This window comes from Marmota marmota, unplaced genomic scaffold (genome assembly GCF_001458135.2).
Source record: "Marmota marmota marmota unplaced genomic scaffold, marMar, whole genome shotgun sequence".
NCBI classification, from domain to species: domain Eukaryota; kingdom Metazoa; phylum Chordata; class Mammalia; order Rodentia; family Sciuridae; genus Marmota; species Marmota marmota.
The window spans coordinates 16,442,367-16,465,529 of NW_026000057.1; the positions used below are offsets into that span (position 1 = coordinate 16,442,367).

At 34.6% G+C, this 23,163-nt stretch overlaps 1 protein-coding gene across 16 annotated transcripts in view; it reads left to right on the forward strand.

The window, feature by feature from the left end:
- The window catches only part of Rapgef2 (Rap guanine nucleotide exchange factor 2), a 263,457-nt gene that overhangs the window by 183,912 nt on the left and 56,382 nt on the right, over positions 1-23,163 (forward strand). For 15 of the 16 annotated variants that reach the window (XM_015484531.2, XM_015484532.2, XM_015484528.1 and 12 more), the window contains one exon: positions 22,092-22,223. In XM_015484531.2, coding sequence (XP_015340017.1) covers positions 22,092-22,223 — 132 coding nt within the window. Of the gene's footprint in view, positions 1-3,169; positions 3,496-22,091; positions 22,224-23,163 lie in introns of those variants that run through there. The other variant, XM_048813580.1, reaches the window with a different exon arrangement.

The window sequence follows — 23,163 nt, forward strand, 5'->3', positions numbered from 1 at the left end:
AAGACCTCCTCCTGTACTGATTTAAATATTATGTGCTTATAATTTACATGATGCTATCATTCCTTTCCCAAAGGAATCTGAATGCTGAAATATATTGAAATAACTACCTAAGTTTCCACAGAAACTCTTAGCTTTAGCAATGGATGGGGTAATCTCATTTAGAAAATAAAACTACTCCTAGGAACCCATCCCTTAAGATAACCCAATTTAGGAAATAGTCTGTTACAATGGTTATTCCCTGTATCCACTCACATCTATCTGGTGGGCTCCAATTTGTATATGTTATTATGAATGCTGAAATCTGATGTAATGTTTGTAATGTTTGTGAAGAAAGTTAAGTGAAGAGAAGAGATTAGTGAGGCTTATAGCATAGTGTCCAGAGGACTCCTGAGCCAGAATCTTGGATTTATAATCTGGTTTTATGATCCACTTGCTGGTGACCCTATTGCATGGATTCTTCATTGGAGACCATAGGGTTGTGTGAAGATCTAGTGAATTAAAACCTATAAAGTGCTTAGAGTAATGTGTGGCTCATGATAAGTACAATTCTTATGTTTTAGGTGTTGTTCATCTCTATTATCCAGGAGGTCGGAATATTAAGTCTCATACAAGGGAATCAGGCCCAGCAGGTTAGATATTTGCCTTTTGCGAAGATGATATGCCCTGAAGTTGATTTGCCTTTCTCCCTCCAGTCTTGTACTCCACAGGCAACTTTCTGTGTACTAATTCCATATTATTAGGGTTACAAAGTAACAGTAATAATGTCACTAGCTAAAATTGAAGGTTGCTTATGTTCTAGGCAATGTTCTAAACACCTGTATTTATCACATCATTTAATCTTTAGAACATTGTAAATGTGTTGTCCCATCATTCTACATAAAGAAATCAGGGCATAAAACAGGTCAAGTAACTTTCCCCAAGTCCCATAGCTAATACAGGGTGAAGCCATGGGCAGTCTTTTCTTGTACATGCAAACACACAGAGATGTGCACCTGTCCAGACACAGATCTGTTTTGGAAAGTTGCATGTGAGGTCTGTAAACTTTGCTCTTAGTGTATAATTGTAAAGAAGGACAAATCCTTTTTTCTGTGTCCTGTGGATTATAATTCTTATCAGGTTATCCCTCTACATTGAGTTGATTTTCCTTAGTATTGGTTTCAGAGGGATTTCGTATGTGTGATATAGTAACTACTATCATCCTTGCCGGAAGATGCAGAGTAACTTTACCTTGATTTTGATGGAAGTACACACAGTCTATTTTTTTCCTCCTTCAAGCTAGGCCTGAATTGCAAGAGCACGATTTTGTTTTGAAGAACTCTTTGCCTCTTCACGTGCAAGTTTTCTCTTGTTGATTTAAGAAAAGGTGGTCAGCCAGCTTTATATGAGACTTCCCATCTATATGGTTCTCCAGAAGTCTTTTACAGTATCCTGTTTTTAGACTTGAATTTAGAAAAGAATACTGATTTAGCTTCTGTGTCTGGGTAATATAGTTGTTCTCTTGTAATTTATAAGGAGCTAATTTTCGTATGTACTTAGCCACATTGTGTTAGCCATTTAAATTGCAGATAGGTAAATAATAATGAAGCCCATCATTATTACGATTTTTACATTTCTTTAATGCCCATCAACCATAACACATATGGTTGGGACCATAGAATATAATTATGCTTTTTAGAAAACTGTATTGAAATATATTTTCACCTAGCTATACCAGAGTGACCTGCAGTCCAATGATGATGGTCCTTCTTGCATTAAGGACAATCCTTTATTGGCAGTGCCAATGGCCCTGGGTTCAGTGTTCATACGTAGCAGAGAGTGTAAGTAAGTAGTAATGGTGGGTAGGGTATTGCAGTAGGCAGGATTAGAGTACCCACTTCTAGCAGGATGTTTCAAATGCCAGCTTTGGTATGTTACAGTGAGATGAAAAAATATGTTGCCTTCAATTGATTTGTAATAAAGTTGTTGAATGACTCTGAAGTGTCACCCTACACCTGAGAGCAAATTGTATTGTGAGGAAATCCCACAGCGTAGAAGGACTCATTCACAGTGCTCATTACACATTCTCTCCCAGCATGCCAGTAGGGATATTCCAAGCACAATTCTTTGAATTTTTTCAGCATAATAGTATGGAGGAACCATTTCAACCAGGCGGGGTTTTGTTTGTTTTGTTTTGTTTTTGTCTATAAAAATATAATATTATAAATATAACAAAATACTTTATGTTCAAAGATGTTGTTCAGAGTCCTTGTTCTAATGTTGACTACCAGTGCAAAAAAATCATTTAAATTTTTGAAGTTTCTCTTTTCTTACTTCAAAATGGAGATTATAGCTGGGGTTGTGGCTTAGTGGTAGAGCGTTCGCCTAGTACATGCGAGGCCCTGGGTTCGATCCTCAGTGCCACATAAAAATCAATAAATAAAATAAAGGTATAAAAAAATTTTAAAAATGGAGATTATAATGCTGTTCTGCCTCACAATAGTGTTTTGAAGATTATTAATAGTTAACAGTAATAGTTAAAATTATTTTATCTAGTACATATGTGTGTGTGTGTTTTTCTTTAATTGTCAAATAATATTAGGAGCAAAGTGGGAATCTTCCTGTTTTATAAATGAAAACTTGAGGTTTAAATAAGGAAAATGCTGAAAGAATTCATGTTTTCAGAATCCTTTTACAAAGTGTAAAGCCCTATGTGAATGCCAATGTTAGATTATAATGTTCTTAGCAGATCTCAAGGCAAAGCACTTGCCTAGCATGCCCCAGTCAGTGAGTTGGATCTCCAGTGCTACAAATAATAATACCCTGGAGTCATTTATTTGCCTCGGAATCCTGTCTCTTCTCCATAAGTGTGTACTACTAAGAAGATTGTTTAAATGTTTGGAACTCTTTTTCGTGGTCTGAGAAGTGCTGTTCATGATGCATACTTCACAAATGGTTCATAGAGATTACATGTGTGGTGCAGGCTCCGACAACCAGGGGCATTCATGAATTTGGTTCATGCTTTTCCATTTAGAAATTTTTCCTTTTCTTGGTTTTTAATGTTGATGGTGATTCAGAGATATTTCTTTATCTGATTTTAAGGTCATAAGAATTATTTGTTGGGCATCTTAGATCAATTATGTTTTGCTTTTAAGGTCCTTCATTAACTTTTTTTTTTAAATAAATTGGAACTGGTTTGCAAAATAGCTCATAAAAGATCATAGCTGATATGAAAAAATCCTGTTAATTTTCTTTCTAAGTACTTCAACATTTTCTCCCACTTATTAAGTGATTTTGTGCAAGTAGAGCTGCTTAGTAAGACCTGTCTTTGTAGTCATTTCGTGTGTGTGTTTGCAAGGAGGTATTTTTAGATAGTTTAGCTGAACAGCAATCTGACGTCTTTAGAGGAGACATCAGTTCATTATGTGGATACAAATTCTATGCTTTCAGCTTTTATACACCAAGTCTTAATTTAAATCTGTTCTTCTTGCCTGTTCTAACGGGAGAGACTATATCATGGTATGTATTCTGTTTCTTCCTAAAGCTAGCTTTTCTAGTTAACCTTTGCTGAGAGAAGTGATCAAGGTAGAAATGTCTATATTTGCTCCCAACTTAATATGGATTGTAGAAGCATGGAATTTTGGGTCACATTAAAATATGCCATTATACATTATGCTATACAGTATTTTGCAGTGTGAATCAGGGAATTTAAAATAGTCATTATGGGGCTCATAAGTGCTGTTTTCTTTGAAGAAGAAAAATGTAAAGGCCAGGATGTGGGAGTCCTGTACTTCTTAACTGTACATATTGCTTTATCGGTCAAAAAAAAAAAAAAATGCTTTTGCTTTAGATAACTTAATGCCAAACATGTAAAAGGAATGTGGTTGTTTGGTTTCTTGTTGCTGTAATCACAGCGTTTATGATGATATCTTCTTTTATCTGGTTCTTCTCATCTCTCTGAAATACTGGGAGAAGAAACTCTGTGGCTTAATCAAATTAATGTTAGTTATTTGTGATACTTGTTCTCAAAAATGGTGCCTTTGGTTATTAATAAACATAGAACTGTTTTTTTTCTAATTTTACTATACCTAATTTGGAGAAACTATTAATTTTCAAATATATGCTCTTTATTCATAGTCCCCAAATTTAAAAGTTATATCTACTACATGTCCAGATGTCAAAGCTTAAGTGGAAACTTGTTGTTCAGATGTGTTGTCTGCATAGTGTGAAGCATCCAGGATTTAAAGAATGTCTTTTAATTCAGTTATTTGATAATATGTGACTCTACTATAGTGTTAGTGGTATTTAATTATGTAGTGCAGTGCCTCATATTTTACCTTATATTGCAAATATGAAGCATTATTATGGAAACGTGAGTTACTTAACACAAAAGAAAAGCTTATCTTGGAGAGTCGGGTTAATAATGGACATCTATCTGAAGGTGTGGAGATGTTTTATTCTGTAGCCAAAAAAATAAGTGTTGTGTATGATATCTAGATAGATCTTTGTCTGTAGAAGGATCAAACAAGACATTTTTATAGTATGAAAAACACAAAGAGGAAATCCTAAAGCCATGACATTTTAAAAAAGCTCTTTCTTGTTCTTAAAAATTAGTGGTGTTATGTAACCATTTAAGAATTTAGCTGAAGCCTGATATTAAGTGACTCAGATTCCTAGCTTCTTAATGATGCTTCTTTACTGTGAAATTGAAGCAGTTGCCAGAGTCTTAAGCCATGAGTTCATTCTCCATCCCCCTCCCCAAATTTGCATGCAAATAAAAAAAATCCTGAGAATCTATGCCAAAAGGTGTTAGCACAGAAATTTTCATGTGCTAAGTGTAACATATTTGATTTTATGCTGTTTCACAATGAAATCATCTGTATTTCAGTTTAAGAAAAGTGACCAACTTCATTCAGACTGACGTTTCTTTACTGAAAAGTAGCACTGAAACTCCAAAATCTAGCTTCATTTAGCTTCTTCTCTTATTTCCTATTGCACCTCCACCACACAACAATTGTTCTTTTAGAGTTGTTTCCCCTAAGTCAACCAACTGAGAAAGGCACTGCCTTTTCACACAGCAACACAATAACATACCAACTCTATCAGCCAAAAGTGTTCTGGAGGCCAGGCACTTCCTTGTCTGAGTGCTGACTTGGACGGATATGCTTACCTAAGCTCCTTCTCATGCACATTACCCCCAAGGATACCTTCAGGAATTATGAAATTGAACATTTCAAGAATTTTACCTGGTAATCCCTGCTACCTGGGGAGGAAATATTAAGGGTGTCACTGAAACACAGTCATTTGCATGGAGGTAAGTGAAAGTGTCCTCCTGGTGGAGAATATGAAGGTGTTCATTTCAGTAGACACCCCATTCTCCTCTTTGTGAAACAAATATAATTAAATATTTGAAGATATTTTTTTGTGTTGTTTTTTAATTCACTTCAAAATATCTTACAGGTTCGAACCATTATTAACTGGAATATATATGCTATGTAAAGTTCATGGCAGCTGTGTAATTTATCACCTTTTCCCTTTTTTCACCATGTTAAGTCAGTCATTTGCCTTATAATTAAAGGTAACTTTCCTTAATTAACTCCTTTTTTCATTCACTAGAGATTATTTTTCACCTGCATGACTTTTCATTTTTTTAAATATATATTTTTTTAACTTGTGGTTTGACATAATACCTTTACTGATTTTTATGTGATGCTGAGTATCTAACCCAGTGCCTCACCGATGCTAGGTGAGCACTCTACCACTGAGCCACAATCCCAGCCCCATGACTTTTAATTTTTATACTTCAGTTTTCCATAAATAGTAGAAAACATTAGGCTAGAATTAGTTGTGTCACATAAGAATATGGGCATATATCTAGTTTATGTGAAGACATCTAGTTTATTAGCACTAGAGAATCACTGATACCAGATAGTACATGACCTTCAGATGAAGAAAAAATATAAAAAGAATCAAAACGTGTCTAATTTGCTTGGTATATTTTGTTACAGGTGTCTTGATTACTATCTAGTTTTTCTTGATTCTAATTTTTGAGTGAGTTCTATGAATTGAAATCTAAAAGGAAGAATTTCTTCCTGAGGAGGCTTTTTAATCTGAATGATAAAATTGAAAACATTAATGGACAGAATTTATTTACAAAGGCACAGTAATTCAAATGACAAATGTCCAGCTAAGTTCATTTTTCACCTCAGTTTTATTTAAGTATCTATATTTGGAAGAGACACTAGGTATTTCTCAAGTTCTGTAAAAGATTCTATGAGCAAAACTCTAGATGTGTAAGTAAACTTTATGTTAAAATTTAAATGAATTCCCACTTTATGTTCCCGTGGGGCTATTTGTTAGCAGGTAAAAGTAGTTCTTTTAAATAGAGGCTTAACTCAAAAGGAAAAGCAACCTGAGACCTTTTATCTCTTGTTATCCTATCTGTTTATTGATTTCAAGAATTGCTATTCTAGCTGGGTATGGTGGCACATGCCGCCTGTTGCCCCAGCCACCAGGGAGACAGAGGTGGGAGGTTCACTCAAGTCCATGAGTTCCAAATCAATCTGGGCAACATGCCAAGACCCTGTCTCAAAGAATCACTATTGCGTTGCAGTATGAATCAAAATATCCTTTTCTTCATCACTAGAGTTATTTTGAACGTCATTTATTGTTATATTTGTATGCATTAACATGTAGACACTTAATAAGCGTGTGAAAAGATTACAAAGTTTGGCCCCACGCACTAGATATCCATTGGGTGATTATAATGAAATTCAAGACTGTATGTTCAGTTGTGTGCCAGCGATTTTGATGTAGGTGTGGTCACCTCAGATTTGACATGGTCAAATATAACTTTTGAGTGTTCCTCTAGCCACTATCCAGCAGTCAAACTAACCAGTCACTCAAGCAGTCAGCAAATTCTCATGGTTCCCCATTTTTGCAATCTCCCATTACTGGCATCAGCACCTATTTAGATATTGAAACCCCAAACTACAAATTATCTTTGACTCCTCAGATTGCCCAAATCTCTGTGTTCCTCTGTGTCTTGCTTTTTCTACTCTCTACCCACAGATCATGAACTGATGTTGTTTTCATCTGGTTGCTACCTCTCTGGTGTAAGCTCCATTGTCTCATTTGGATCATTCCAGCTGATTTCTAATGTTCTCCCTTCTCTTGCCATTTTCATACAGCAGCCAGACTTTTCATAAAATATAAATCCAACTGTGCCATTTCTGTGCTTTTAAAACTATTCAGTGACTCTTGGTTGCACTTGGAATAGAATCTATACTCCTTGTTAAATTATTCATAAACTAGCCCTGGCTTGCTCTTCTTACCTCATCTTTGCTACTATTCTTCTCACTCACTCTGCCATCTCCTCCTTGACCCTCCTTTTATTCACTGAAAAGACCAAGCATTGGAGCCTTTCCACTAGTTGTTCTTTTGCATGGAATTCAGTCTGTGATCTGTACCTGCCTGGCTCCTTGACTCTCTCAGATCTCAGCTGGAGGATTTCCTGCAGGCCAATTCAGAGTTGCCATTGGGCATTTCTGTTGCACCGTATTTTAATTCTCTGCAAGAAGCTCTTATTGTGCTTTAGTTTGCTGCTGTTGATATTTTTTGCTGTTTGTGTTTTAGACCTGTCTGTTGGAATGTAAGCTTCACCAGAGTAGGTACCTAATCTATTAGGTAAATTATCAGTTATCATCACTGTATCTTGAGAGTATAGGATGTGTTTAACATTTTTAAAAAAATCTCTTAATAAATACTTATGGGAAGTGTGAGAGATGGATTAATGAAAAAGAACAAAAATGTAGTTATAGACAAACATGTTGATAAGTTTAGAATTAATAGATCGTTGCTTTACCTGAAGAGGATTTTTTTTTTCCTTGTGTGGCTAAATTTAAATAAAACTTAATGGCATTTAAAGGCCAAAGGTTATAAGTAGCCAGCAAACGTTGACCACTGAATATTCCATTAGCATCCTGGTTATGATGCAGTTAACTTTCATAAGTTTTTTACAAGTCACACAATCCTATAACATTTAACATTTACATCAAAATGGAAATATTTTTTACCGCAAAATTTTCTTGTATAAGCTGCTTAGGAATTGTAGATGATATGAAGTTTTAGAAATATAAACATTTTACTTAGAATATTAATATGGGTTATATTGAAGATTGAACTGTCTTTGAAGATCTTCAGTGTAATCTAATGCCAAAAACAAGGTAAATTTACTTACTTGTCTCCTGAAGTGATAGGACCTTGACCTTACAATCTTATGAAAGTTTATAGGCTTCTCTAAGAGCACTCACTATTTTAATGTGTATATATCACAGAATTGAGGTTGAAAACTATTAATTGTTTTTACACATCACAATTAATCATTAAGGATGAATTCCAAGTTACTTCTCCTTTATAGTATTTTCTTTTAAAAGAAGTCTTAAAATTCATGATACAGGGCCGGAATGTGACTCATTGGTAGAGTTCTTGTCTAGCATGCATGAGGCCCTAGGTTTGACCCCCAGCACTGCAAAAACAACAACAACAATTTGCATTGTAGAAAATATGAAGACTGTTAGGTTAATTTTTTCTGTCATATAAAAGTAAGACCTGAATTTTAGCTTTAGTAGTACCACAACTAGTTCACTTTTTGTTAATTTTCTGCAATTGTGAAATGAGGAGGTTGTGCTAAATTCTGGTAGGTCCATCAGTCTGCTATTATATAAAAACTTACATTTGCCTAATACTTTATATTACTAGAACTCTTCCACATCTGTTCTCTGTTTGTTTACATAACTATCCGCTTAGGTAGGTAGGTTAGATCTTATATCTCCTGCTGGTAATTTGAACTACATAATGCAAATTTAAACCAGTGAATTTACTGGTGAATAAATTGAACTGCAAAGAATTGAAATGTTTTTCTTAAGGAACACAGCCAGTTTGGAATGAGCCGTATCTTTTTTGTACAATTTCAGATTATAATCTGTGACCTTCTTGGTGATATTAGGCACCTGGTAAATAAGTAAAAGTTAAAAATTACCGTTCTGCAATAACTTGAAGGTTTTTACAATCTGACGTCTTATTCCAGTGGAAACTTGGTTATCCATCCACATAACCGATGAGTAAAGTACTGTAGCAATCTTTGACACATAACTGATCACCTTATGGTGCTTTAAATAGATTTTTAACTTTTTTGAAAAAGCTAAATAGCTGTATCCCGAGGCCCCTAAAGTGTCCTTACTTTTGAAAGACTGTTTGTTTGCTATAGTCCAGGCAGCACATTCATTCCATTCTAACTTGTTTTCCAACTTTTCCTCTGGCCCCTTATGACAGAACAATGTTATAAAACCTAGATGGGTCTTGGTAAGTGCTTGCTTGAAAAACCCAGTGACTTCTCATGGCTCTTAGAAAGTATGCGTTAGTAGGCTTAGTCCCAGCTGCCCTGACCTTGGGCTGCTCAGCAGTTCTCACTCTGCCCTGCAGTGTAGGAACTCTGCGTAGGCCCACAAAGAGCAGAGTAGATACTCTCCTCTTACCCATCCTCCCTCTCTGCCTTCCAGTTACCTGGAAAAGTTCTTGAACTTTCCTTGTTCTCACTATTTTTATGTAAAGCTTTCTTTGCAGATCTGTTTAGCTGGAGTCTTTGTATTTATTCACTTCTTACCTCCCAAGCTGTAAGAGCAGTTTTCCCAGATTGTGCATTTTAAAATAAAAGCCTCCCCATTCCTAACCACCACTGCCCATTACATACCCTCCTTCAGTCATGTATTTATAGTACTTATTGATATCTGAAATTATTGTGTTTGTTGTTAAATTTTTCTCTTTCCACCCTCAAGCAGGGGAGCAGGGATTTTGCCAGTCCTAGTTGACATTGCTAGTTCCTATAACAATGGCTGGCTTGTTGCTGGATGTAAGTAAATACCTGTTGAATAAACAAATGGATGAATAAATCTTACAGTTCTGAGTAGAGTTCATACCCTCTCTATCTCCTCTGTTGCTGTTTGTAAAATTAGGAAGTTAAAACTTTGTGAGTTGAGAAGTTTTGTTCTTAACTTCTTTGTCCTGGCTTCCAGGAAATCTAAACTAAATTTATTGCTTAACTACAGTCAGTTAGTTTATTTCTTAAATGGAATGAAGAGAAGTTCATTTTTCTTCTTCCGTGCATGGTTATTTAATTTCATTCTGTAATGCTACCTATAATTGCTGGTGGAAGGGACAATGATAGAGTTGGTGTGGGAGAAAATACCGGGGCCAGGCAGTCCTTGTTCAGTTTCTCTCAGACTCAGTATCCTAACTCAGTTAAATCAGGGCAAGGAGTTCAATAAGTTGTTTATTAAGCACTTTCTATATTTTAGGCATAAGTGTTTGAAGATAGGACAGAGTGATGAAAAGGTAGATGTGTTCCCTTTATACTTATCTGAAGAGGGTATTGTACTATTAAATCAGCAACTGCTTTAAAGGGTGTCTGAGGCAGACAACATTCTGGATGTCACAGGAGCATCTTAAGGAATTTTGAAGTCTTCCAGGAGGGGTCAGAGGAGAATTAGCCAGGGATGAGAGTGTTCTTCCAGTGGGAGGGAACAACACACACATAGGAAATAGATATAGAGTATGGCACTTGAAATAACTAGAAATCACTTGAGGGAAGAGTTGAACATGAAAAGGTTTGTGGGGGGAGACAACGGGGTACAGTGGTTAGGACTGTTCACTTTTTCCTGATTTTGGTCAGTGAATTTTCCTATTATGTTTTAAAAGTTTACCGACATTGCAAGGAAAATTAGAGATTGTTGAAAGAAGCAAGGTAGAACATGGTAGTGCAACAACATTTGAGTGCATTGGGATAGTGTTTGTAAATACTCTATCAGAGTACTCTTACACACGGTAGAAGTGTGGTTAATTTTATAAGTTTTAATAGAGTAATGGAATGTTAAAAATGCGTATTAATTTAGGAAGAATCTACTTTCTAGGGGAGTTGCTCAATTGATCATTTAAGTAAATCTTTCTAGATGACTGAGAAGGTCATGAAAAATACTGGATCATTTTGACAGAAGTGAGAGTGTTAGAAAGGAGCCTCCTTATGAGGTACTGTATGGTTGACCTCTTAGTAATTCAGACTGTTCATTTGACATGTCTAAGGTTTACCAGTCTAGGGGGAAAGCCAAGGAAAGATGAAGGAGAAGGAAAAATCTGTGATACTTTTTTCATCTTATGAGTATGTATTCCTGCTGGCCTTGGGCAATGAGTAATGCACCATAAATGTTCAGTCAGTTCTTTTATAGTGTCCTGCAGACAGAGCCAAAGCTGCAAAATTATCTGTTGTGCCAGGGTTGACATAGTCCTTGAAAACAAATATGAAACTAAATGACTTCTCATTAAAGTTCTTGGAAAGAAATGCTAAAATGAATATCTTTATTGTGGAAGTAAAATGAAAGGCTGATACATTAGACATGTAAAATTAATACCTAGCGTTTTTATCAGCAACTTAAGAGGGGTAACATAGACTGATTTTTTAATTTAAAGGTTATTTTCTAGCTAAATTGTAGTACTCGTTACTAAAGTAGTAGCACCTATGGTGGTGTTTGAATGAAGTCTACAAATGGATTAGAGGCAGGATCTGAGACGTCATTTAAAATTAAGATAGTTTTGTGTGTAATTTTACAACATAAGCTTTTTTTTTTTTTTTTTTTTGCCAGTACATCAGTGGTAACTTTTAATTGATATAGCTTCACAGTGATGCTGCCATTCATTAGGATAAGCTATGGTGTTGTTAATATTGGATGTTGACACGTTGTAATACACATGTTTTTCATTTAAGTTATGTGGAATCATTCTGAAAATTTTCTTATCAAAAAAGTGATATTCATACTAAAATCTTTAGAATATATAGGAAAGCAAAAAACATTTAATTGTCCATAACTGCATCATGCAAATACAGCCATTGTTAACATTTTCTTTACACCCTTACACAGTCTTTGTTTTGTATGTGTGCATAGTTTATGAATATAAACTTGTTGGATGTTGATGAGGAGCATCTTTTGCATGACCATTATTCTATTCTCTACTTCAATGAAATTAGCTTTTTTAGCTTCCATGAGGTACAAGAATATCTTGATGCATACATTGCAAGTATTCATGAAGATTTAAGGTAAAACCCCAACTCTTTACCATAGTTTCCCTTTGTGATTTTACTACAGAATATTTCTGCCTTGCTCCCCTCTGGTCTTCTCAGAGCATGTGTTGACCTCCTAGCTGTTCCTCACAAGCTATGGCCTGTTGCTTGCATGCATTTCTGTGAGGTCAGGCCTGCCTTCCACTCAGATCTTTTACTCAGATGTTACCTTAGCAGTGAGACTTTCTACCCTCTATACCCCGTATCCTGTTTTACTAATTTTTGAGTTATTACTGTTATATGACATTCTTATTTATTTATTTAGTGGTCTTCCCCCCCAATTTCCTGCCTTGTCCATCCCTCCCCCAAGCTAGCATACAAGTCTTGGATCATGAAGATCAAGTGCATCCATGCTTCTTTTAGTGATATTTTTTCCTTAATTTTCTATTGTTTTAAAAAGATTGTAGCTTAAATTTCAATAGAAGGGTGTACTTTCAACCATCTTATTCATAGATTTTATGTATTATCAAACTCTTTTGACCAACTAAGTAGGTGGCCTTTAGACTTAATTTGCTCTTTAAACTATTAAGTTATATTATAGGAGTACGTGAGAATCTATTATGCATACAGTATGTTTGTATATATTTTTTCATGAAGATAGTTTGATTAGAGCTGTTGCTTTGGGAAATAAGTGAGGTATGAGAAACAGACACAATTTTATTGGTATCATGTCTTAGAGAGGCTGTACATCCCTGGCTATCTAGTCACTGTCTGTCACATCCGTTTCTTTTAACCTTTGCTGTGGGTAGTACTTTTCACCACTGGACAGTTTTCTTGTTATTATCTCTTAATTGTTTTTCTCCATCTACTAGGTGTTAGACCTATGAGAGCATGGGCTTTGTTTTATTTATTTATTTATGTTTATGTGGTGCTGAGGATCGAACCCAGTACCTCTCACGTGAGAGGCAGGTGCTGTATCACTGAGCCACAGTTCCAGCCCCAGCATGGGCTTTATTTTATGGCTTGGTTAGCCAACCTGGAGTAGTATCCAGCAAATGGTCTCTAAGTAAATGTTTCTAACTAGATAATTAACTGAATAAGTAGGTGGACTCTGGTATTCATTTTATTGCAGCCACCTGCAGTCTAGGATGTGAAATGGTAGATCGGTACAGAGCCCTACCTACTTTTCCATGAGGAAATTAAGGGGTTTAATATTTCACTGTTGAGGATTTTCCACAACTCTGGGGAAAATGGTCATAGTTTTTGTAAAAGTTAAGATATTGCTGTTTTACCAAAACTAACAGAATGGTTCAAACACAATAGAATTTTATTCTCTTTTGCATAAAATCCAATGGGTTTGATAGGCAGTTCCTCTCTAAAAAGTAATTCAGAGTTACAGGCCTCTTCCATTTTGTGTCTCTCTTCTATTTAACCTTCAGTGCAAAGCTCATGTTGTCTTCAACAGCAACTCTGTTTAATGGAAGGAAAAAGATCATTCAGGGTCTCATGTGGAAATTGTCATAAGCAAGGTATGGAAGTGGCATGATCACTTCCAATTGCTCCTAGTCCAAAGCTGAATATGTTAGCACATATGTAACTGTAAGGGAGGTTGTATTCTGGTCTGTATGTAGTCTGAAGCACATTTACATTTGGGTAAAAGATAGCACTTAACTCTTAAATAGCTAAAAATTATCATGATTAATGTTTTAAATTCTGAGTGAGGATTTCTCCCCATATCAACTATAGTTAGTGGCTTCTCCGTATCCATCTTGGGTGGCCATCTTGGGTCAAAATATTTTGGAGGAAAAAGATTGCATGTATATAGAACATATACAGACATTTTTGATTACTGTTTCAGAAACAATACAGTATAACAACTATTTAGGTAGCATTTACATTATGTCAGGTATCATAATATTGAGATATGATCTAAAGTATATGGGAGGATTGCATAGCTTATAAGCAAATACTGTGTCTTTTATATAAGGAACTCGAGTATCCTCAGATACAGATGGATGACTGTATTTATTTTTGTTCAAAATGAAGGCGGCTTAAAATCTTCCATGGGTGGATCCCATAAGAATCTTATTTTTTGACTTTGAACACTCATTTCCCGAACTCCATACTCTATTGAGCATTTTTTCAGCAGGGATAACTAAGCATAGTCCCTTTGGAGCTCATCAAAGTTGTTGTCTAATTGGTTGTAGAAGCTGTCTGCTGATATTACCAGCAACTCCTCCCTCTTTAGGGATTGCTGCTGCCATAGCAGCAGTCCTGTGTGGTTCTGGAAAACAAGAAATTGAGAACTCAAGTTTTAGTAACTTTAGAATATTAGTATTACTCTTACCAGTATTACTATATGGATTGGATGGTATAGTTGCCATGATACACTTGTGGTTCAATTACTATATATATGTGTGTGTGTGTGTGTGTGTGTGTGTGTGTGTGTATGTGTGTGTGTGTGTATATATATATATATATATATATATTTTTTTTTTTAACATGGATTTTAGAGCCTCTTACCTGGGGGATTTGGGCAAGTTTGAGTTTTCACTTCTTCAGCAATGAAATGCAGCATCTGGGCTCTATCTAAGTATTAGTACAAACCGACAATGTGTAAAATTTTAGTAGGTTTCCCACTACATGGTGTTTGCCCCCAGAATAATGGCAGTTATTATTACAAACATTAAAAGAAAGTGTGCAGAGGAGTTTGGGATTTTGAGTAGATCAAATGCTAACCAGAAGATGATTTTTCAAATCACCCGGCTCTGCCAATTGTTACTATTTTTTTTTTTCTTTTAAATCAAAAGTTCTCACACTGAGTGATCTAGAGATTGTTTTCGAATCTCTCAGAGGAATGCTTGCTTTTCCAATGAGTGATTGTAGATGGTTGACAATCAATTGAAAAGGGAAAAGGATCACATGCTCTGTGTGTATGTATGCATGCGTATGGTTGTGCATGACAACATCTTTCTACCAATTTGCTAATTTCAGTTGTTTATTTTCCTCATCAAGGATCCAAGGTATTCTCTTTGTGTTCAAATTACCCCCATTTCACAAATATGTGAGTTCACTTTCAGAAAGCTTATAATTTGCCCAACTGTGGCCAATGAAGTTTAAAATTCTAATCCAGAAAAAAACTAGACAGTGGTGTTTCCGGGTTGGTAGAGGGTCAGGATACTACACACTACCACTGAGTGTCCCTTACCCCAGATGCTTGGGACCAGAAGCTATTTGGATTTCAGGTTTTTTTTTTTTTTTTTAATACTTTAGAATGTTTGCATTTACATGATGAGATAACTTGGTATAGGACCCAGTCTAAATATACTGAAACTCACTTATGTTTCATATAAACCTATATACACAGTCCGAAGGTAATTTTATGCAGTATTTTTTTGTACACCTGTACTTGGACTTTGACCTATCTTGTAAGATTGGCTGTGGAGTTTTCTACTTCTGGCATCATGGGTTCCAAAAGTTTCAGATTTTTAAACACTGAAGATTTTGTATTTTTAAATTAAGAATGCTCAATCTATTCTGCATTTCAGTAGCTAACTCCAACATAAAGGCTTATGTTTGGACAAAAACCTGTGTGAAATTTCATGAATATGTGCCATATCGAAACCTCTCTGTTATAGTTACTTCTGAAACATTATCATGATGTAGGAAAGTAACAAGGAACTGTGGAAATGAAATAGTCACCTGCCCACTCCGAGGTAGTGTTTCAGTCTCCTCTAGAACAAATCAGTATGGCAGGAATAAAACTTTGTGGTTATTCTATAACTCATTTGTAACACATGTCAGGGCAAATACATGACTAATTTAAAGGAATTTGCAGTCAAACATAAGAAGACTACACACCTAAAAGCAAAAACTACTAGCATTTTTATCACTTTGGACAAATTCTGAGCAATGAAAATTTGTTTATAAAAGAGTATTTGGCTTATATGCATATCATGAAAGGAGGTAATTTAATTTGCAAAATTTATCATTTTTTATCAGTGAGCTCCTCTCCACATAAATCTAATTTATTTGAAATTTAATATATAGGTTTTGGGGAATTTAGGTGTGATAGTGTCAAAATAAGTTCTTGAGGATCTTGATTGGAAAAATAATATAAGGAATGAAAAAGGAGAGAGGCATCTGTAAGGTAGAGTCTGTAGATCACAGAAGTTATCTCTTTACACTGTATTCATTTCACAGAAGATGTTAAAGTGCACAAAAGTTGATTTACCTCATCCAAGGTCACTTGACTTAGGAGGCAGTAAGTTCACATATGTCTAACATGAGCCTTATGTCTTTTGAGCCTGGTAGAAAGCTAAAAGAATGTTCAGTTCCTACAAATTATTAATTTTTTTTGGCAGATTTCTCTAGTAGATGGAAAGCAAACATTTTTATAGAATTATTCCTTTAAAGTATGATTATATTGACACTTAAAAATGTCTAATGTAATATAATGAAAAAATGATTTACATCTGTCAGTTTAGTATCTCATGACATATTTAGAAAACTTTTTTTCCTGTCATTACATATATTTATGAATACAGAAATTTATTTTGTACAAAATATTTCTCTTCCTTTGTACAATACTGACCAGTGAATCATTCAAGGACAGGTGTTGTATAGGGCATATGTTAAGGATTATAAGAGATGTAGATTGCTTCCTGTGAATAATACTTAGGAGTCCAAGTCTGTACTTTTTCAGGTATTCTTCAAGAAATATTATCTAAAGAAATAAAAGTCAATCATATTATTAACTGGTTTTAAAATTATCTACTAAATTCCTAATCAAGTTGTATGTGGAAACAAGTTAAAGGGTGTCAGAATTAGTAGTATCTGAAAAGATTGTTAGTAAAAAGAGGAGAAAAAAAAGAGAAAACTGTGTATATGCACACATGCACATGCGCACATGCATTGAAGGCAGGTTAGAGAGAGAACATGAATTGGTTTTTGAAACTCTGAGTACCAGAGTGGGCAAAGGATTCTGTCTGTAGCTGGATGACTTTTGCCACTAAAGCCCTTTCTGAAAATGGCTCAGTCACCCACTACTATCTCCTCTTGGATTCCAGCTGCAGGAGTTATAAGCTGAAAAGCAGTGCCTTGCACTCTAGCCCATGATAATTGATAGTTGACATACTTCTTAATGATTTCTGTGCACCATGCACTTCTCTAAGCCCCTTACAACCTTTCACTCACCTATCCTCACAACACAAGCTTTCAAAACCCAATGGATGAGTGGTAAATGAAAATAGTGTCTCATGTTTTCACTAAAATCTCAGAAAAAAATATGTCCAATAATTTACTGACTCCACACAGCTTAAAAAGATAAATATAAATAGTGTACACAAATGATGATATGGTAAAAGCAACATTTATTTGGATTGATTCTTAGCGATGTATCATAATATTAAGTTAGTTTTGATATTTAATTCACACTAGGTATTATTACTCAGAAGAAGCCACCTGTGGAGATTATAGATTTCAACCATCATTCAAGTCTTGTGTATTCTGTTGTAACTCAATTACGTGAAGTAAAAAGATTCTGAGGTTAGTTTGGGAAATCATTAGTTATATATCAGTGTCAGTGGATGATGGCAGTACTTTCTGGTTTTGTCTTATTCTCTTTTTGAACTATTGAATTTTTCAGTGTTCCCAATATGATAGTCTTCATTGTGGAATATGAAGCTCTCTTTTACGTAGAACTCCTGTTGGTAGTAGAATCCCACGAACCTCTGTGCTTTCCTAGTTGGATTTGGGGTCTGTGCCACAGATACTGGGCCAGATGAGTAACTTAGGGATTCTTGGGGGATAAAAGCATTTGGAAGGAGGGCAGCCACCATTGTTTGTACCTCTCTAATTTTAGGAATTTTACCAACTTACCAAGATATTTACTACAATTATGTTCAAAGTAGAGTCCGTTAGCTAGTAATTTTATAAATGCCAACCACTAAATTAATATCATTGATTATCAAGAGTCTATTCATTTATGAGAATTAAACCATATGTAGAGCTTTATTTTTTAAAGCTAATTTTTATAGCATCCCTGTTTGTCTCTTCAAATAAAACAAGCTATTATACAAGCTATTATACAAATATATTATGCAACTGTGATTAATTTTAGGCTTATGGTTATAAGTGGCGTTAAGCCTATGTGGGCATAAGCATTAATCAAAATTATTATAATCTTAATTAAATACATAATCTGATTTAAGAATTTGACTTAAAATATTTCTCTCTCTCTCTCTCTCTCTCTCTCTCTCTCTCTCTCTCTCTATATATATATATATATATATATATATATATATATATATATAAAAGCAGTGTTTGTGGTTAAACTATGAGTCAATCATTTGCCTAACAGTAGGTTACTAAAGTTGTGATTCACAAGTAATATTTTTAGGACTATAATTTGCTTGATCCAGGAAAAATTCATATAATCAAATATTAAAACATTTAAATAACAACAAAAAATACAAATGAGAGATTGATTTGCATTGTGTTAATAATTACTGGGAAATATATTGGCGTTAAGATCAAAATGTGTTAATTTCTATTATTTAGTTATTGTTTTATTTTCATTGAACAATTACTGTATATAGCCCCAGGTTCATAAAATATTCTTACTTAGAGTTTCTGTTACAAATGGTGGTTAGAGTCACAAGATAATACCCAATCCTATTTTTTTGAAATTTAACTAAATAAGTTAGCTTAAATCAGTATTGGGTCAAGCCTAGAACAAAGTTTGGAGTAAATGAATCTTCTCTTCTTGTGTTTTTTTTTTTTTTTTTTTAAATCCCTTATGCAGACCTGGAGTTACTGTCCTGCTAGGGGTTCTCTGTTACCTGATGTCCTTTGGTTTGGATGTAGAGCTTGACCTGTTTAATCTTCCTGCCCAACTTCCACAGGGCTTGTTTGCCTCTTAAAACCTGCAATTTTCATAGGCCTTGACTTCCAGCTTCTTTTCCATCTGAGTGTTACTGCAGGACCAAAACAGTGCACCTTAGACCTTCCCCTGATGGTAATGCCTGTTAGCCTGTTACAGCTTCTCCCTTTCTATAACCTCGACTGATGTAAAATTTAATAATAGTATTGTTATCCTGACTTACGGGTTTCTTGGACATGGCCTCTTTCTTAGTTTCTGATATAAAGAGGTATTTTATTATGAACCAGGCGTGGGCTCACTTGCCTACCTTGGGTGAGGCCCTGAATTTGATCCCTATCACAACCAAGAAGAAAAGAAAATTAAATTAATGCTAAGTTATGAATACATGTAGTCTAAATTTAATATATCATTATTTCATGCTATCCTATGAAGAACATAGGTGGTGGAAGGGATAAAAGCAAAATGTTTTTAAAAAGTAGGTTTCTTTTCCTGTTGTTTGTTTACATCCATCACAATGACTTTTGCAGTTGTATTAAGTCACATTTCGAATTGGAAACTTGTTATTCATCTTCCTATTCCCTGCCCCTAGCCAACTGTCCTGAAATAACAGATTTTCAGTATTTATTAAATAGAATTGAGTTTTTAAAAACAAAAATATTTGTTTATCTTCTGACGGTCTTTCTTGTTCTGAAATTCTGATGTTTGTGGTGAAAAACAGATACAAGTGAGTACCCTGTGGCATGTGAAGGCTGGGCCTGAGTTGTAGGGTTCTTACCACTCCTAGTGCTCACCTTATAGGGAGTCCTTAGGGAAGATGACCAGGTGGTGGATGCTGAAGAGAAGAGGTTTTTGAGACTTGAGTAGATAATCATTTATTGAGTAAAAATTCATTAGATGTATCTTTAGTTGACATATTAAGTTAGTTTTTAAAGAATATCACAATGCGTGGGACGTGTCAACCTGAGTCACATCTGTAGTAGTCACTAGTAATCAGAGTGTTGTTTTGTAATTACGTGTATCAATGGTGTCTTTCAATCCTAACCATTAACACATGTCTGCAAACTTCTGTCTTCAAATTGTTCCTGAAGAAATCCTGTAAATATTTTCACTATTCTATATTGTGAATAAATCATTTAAATTCTGAATGTAGAGGTATTTGGAATTGTTATTTTCCTAAATTTGGTATGATATTCTACATCTTCAATGATCAGTTTAAAAAGAAAACACACTTTTGGTGAGATGATCCTGTTTATAATGACATATTTGACTGAATATCTCACTTCTCCAAGTTTAACCAACATAAGGATTTTTTGTCTATTTCATTTGGTATGTAATCATATGTCCCCTAATAAGTTCATGCTTAAGTTTTTTATATACCTGTATCATAATATTAAAAATAATATTTTTGAACAGGTTTATGTAAATATTATTGACTGTCATGTACTTAAGATGGGGGTGGTGTAATCTATTCATAGAGCTAGTTCTGAATGATTGTAGGATATAAATTTGCTTGTTTGAAACTTTGAGGTATCAAAACTCAATGATCATTGTCATAAACCTGAATCATCTCCTATGTGAGCCTCATTCTAAACTATGGAATAATGTCATATTTTTGGAAAGGGAGAGGGGGTTCAAGTCAAAGGAGAGGCAGGAATGTTATTAAGGTAAACCCTTATTTAGGTTTTAATAATTAGTCTTTATATTATTATTTACTAGCTAAGTAGATTCAGTATGCAGGCAGGAAAGTGGATGTTGCCTGTATTTAGAGATGCCCTTAGCATATATTTTAAAATATTATATGTATTATTAGCCAGTAGTGTAAGTGTAATATGACTGATAAATGTACCTTCCTTTAAATTGAAGGGAGATCGGTAGTGTAGAGGAAAGAGACCAGGGGGAGAGAGAAGGGAAGGAAAATGGGAAATGCTGGGGAATTATATTGGCTAAATTGTATTGTTATGTTGTGTACATATACAGATTTGTAACAGCAAATTCCACCATTATGTACAACCATACTACATCAACAAAATATGTGGAAAATCAAAGACAACAGTAAAAATAATTGATAGTTTTGTACAATGGTACATACCTGTAATCCCAGTGACATGAAGTGTGAAGCAGGAGGATTGAAAGTTCAAGGCTGGCCTCAGTAACTTATAGAAACACTGTCTCAAGATAAACAAAAGCACTGGGTCTGTAGGTCACTGGTAAAGTCCCCCTGGGATCAATCCCTAGTACTCTCCCCAAACAAAATAAAACACAAAATGCAGCAGTAATAACTGATAAGAGTGTAAGATTCTTGTAAGAGGGTAATGTTTTCTTCCAGTCTCACTGAGTAGCACATAGTACTAGAAAACAGTTCCTGTAAAGATCTGTTGAATGAACGAATGTGTGAATGTTTTCTTTTAAAATTCATTTTCTCTGATTTATGTGGTGTGGACCAAGCACCTGAAGAATGCTTAGTGAATCTGTTTCTATTTTTGTTTAAACATGAACAAGTAGAAAGTTTTATTTATGTTTATGTGTATAGATAGAATTGAGAAATTATGGATGATATTTACCCAAGTTCTTTGGTCTTTTCTCTGTTGTCCTCCCTGGAGCCCAGTATAGTGTATGACAGTACATTTTATTGATTTTAAGATGCTTGTTTTGTTTTGTTTTTCTGTTTGTTTTTAACTTTTAACTCATTTGGGCATAAGAGAACCTCAAATCTGTTTTCTTATCTAAGCTGTTTCTTGCCACAAAATTGCATTAGTGATTGCTAATAAATAGTAGTAGACTAATTTGCTCATTGATTTGTAGCTTGAAAATTGTACTTTACTAAATTAAATGTTTACCAAGTTGATCTTAATCACAAAACCACCTATTTAAGTAAGCATTGAGTTTAATATTATTTAAGGTTCTCTGTATGCCCACAACTTTAAAAATTTATTTTATGATTTTTGGCTAAAAAAAACCCAAAAAACAGTGTTTAGTAATTTGCAAACTTGAAAAATGAAAGATCTTCCCTAATAACATTTTTGGCTCAATAATCTGGAACAGAATAAAGTATTATAATTTTAAATGTCTTCTTAGAACTCTTGATTCAAATTGTAATCCTAGTTTTTCCTGCTCCTTCCATAGCTTCCTGCAGATTTCACAAAACTACACCTTACTGACAGTCTCCACCCACAGGTGACCCACGTTTCCTCTAGCCATTCAGGATGTAGCATCACAAGTGACTCTGGAAGCAGTAGTCTTTCTGATATTTACCAGGTGAGTGGGCATATTCCTTATCATTTGCTTTACTTTCATCTGGTCTAAGGAGTTTTGTGATTCTCAGTTGATGTAATTTATAAAGTAAGTGTATATGTGTGTATTACGTGCATGTATGTATATAAAATATTGATGTTTATGCTTCACACAGACATACAGTGTGTTTCAGGAAGCAGAGCTACTGTCAAATTGTACTGGCCTGTGTTATTACCAGTTATCAGAATTTTAAATGAGCAAAGGAGTTTTTTCTCTTGAAAAATGTTTTATTTGACTGTACATGTAGATTTATGACTCTTACTTGATTTAGAAACTGCAGAATTGTGCTTTTATAAGTAAGTTTTTTTCTCATTAAAGTCTTATAAAGTATGACAAAAGTAAAGGATTAGTTAAGATCATATCATTGGATTATATTTTTAAAAAACAGCCTACGGAATTTTTTATGTGTTCAAAATAAATTCTTTGCTATTGTTGGATAGAAAAAATTTAGAACTATGAGACTTATAAGGTATCTTAAGGCCAAATAATTTTCATTGGTGAAGAATTGTTCATTGGCAGCCGGGTGTGGTGGTGCATGCTTGTAATCCCAGCGACTCTTGGGAGGCTAAGGCAGGAGGATCACAAGTTCAAAGCTAGCCTCAGCAATTTTGCAAGGTCCTAAGCAACGCAGAGAGGCCCTATCTCAAAAAAATTAAAAAATCATTGGCTTATAATATGTAAATTTTGGAAAATGATCAAAATATAAAGAAAATAAAGACCATTTGGGGAACTTTTGAATACATACTATTAATATTGGATTTTAGATGGTTTCAAACAATAAGACTATTTTACTAACTTTACCAAGTATAATTCTTGGTTCTATAGGTGTTGTCCTGTGAATTGACCATAAAAAGTAACTTTCTGAATATTATAGTTGTTTGGAATTATTTTTTTTTTTTTTTTT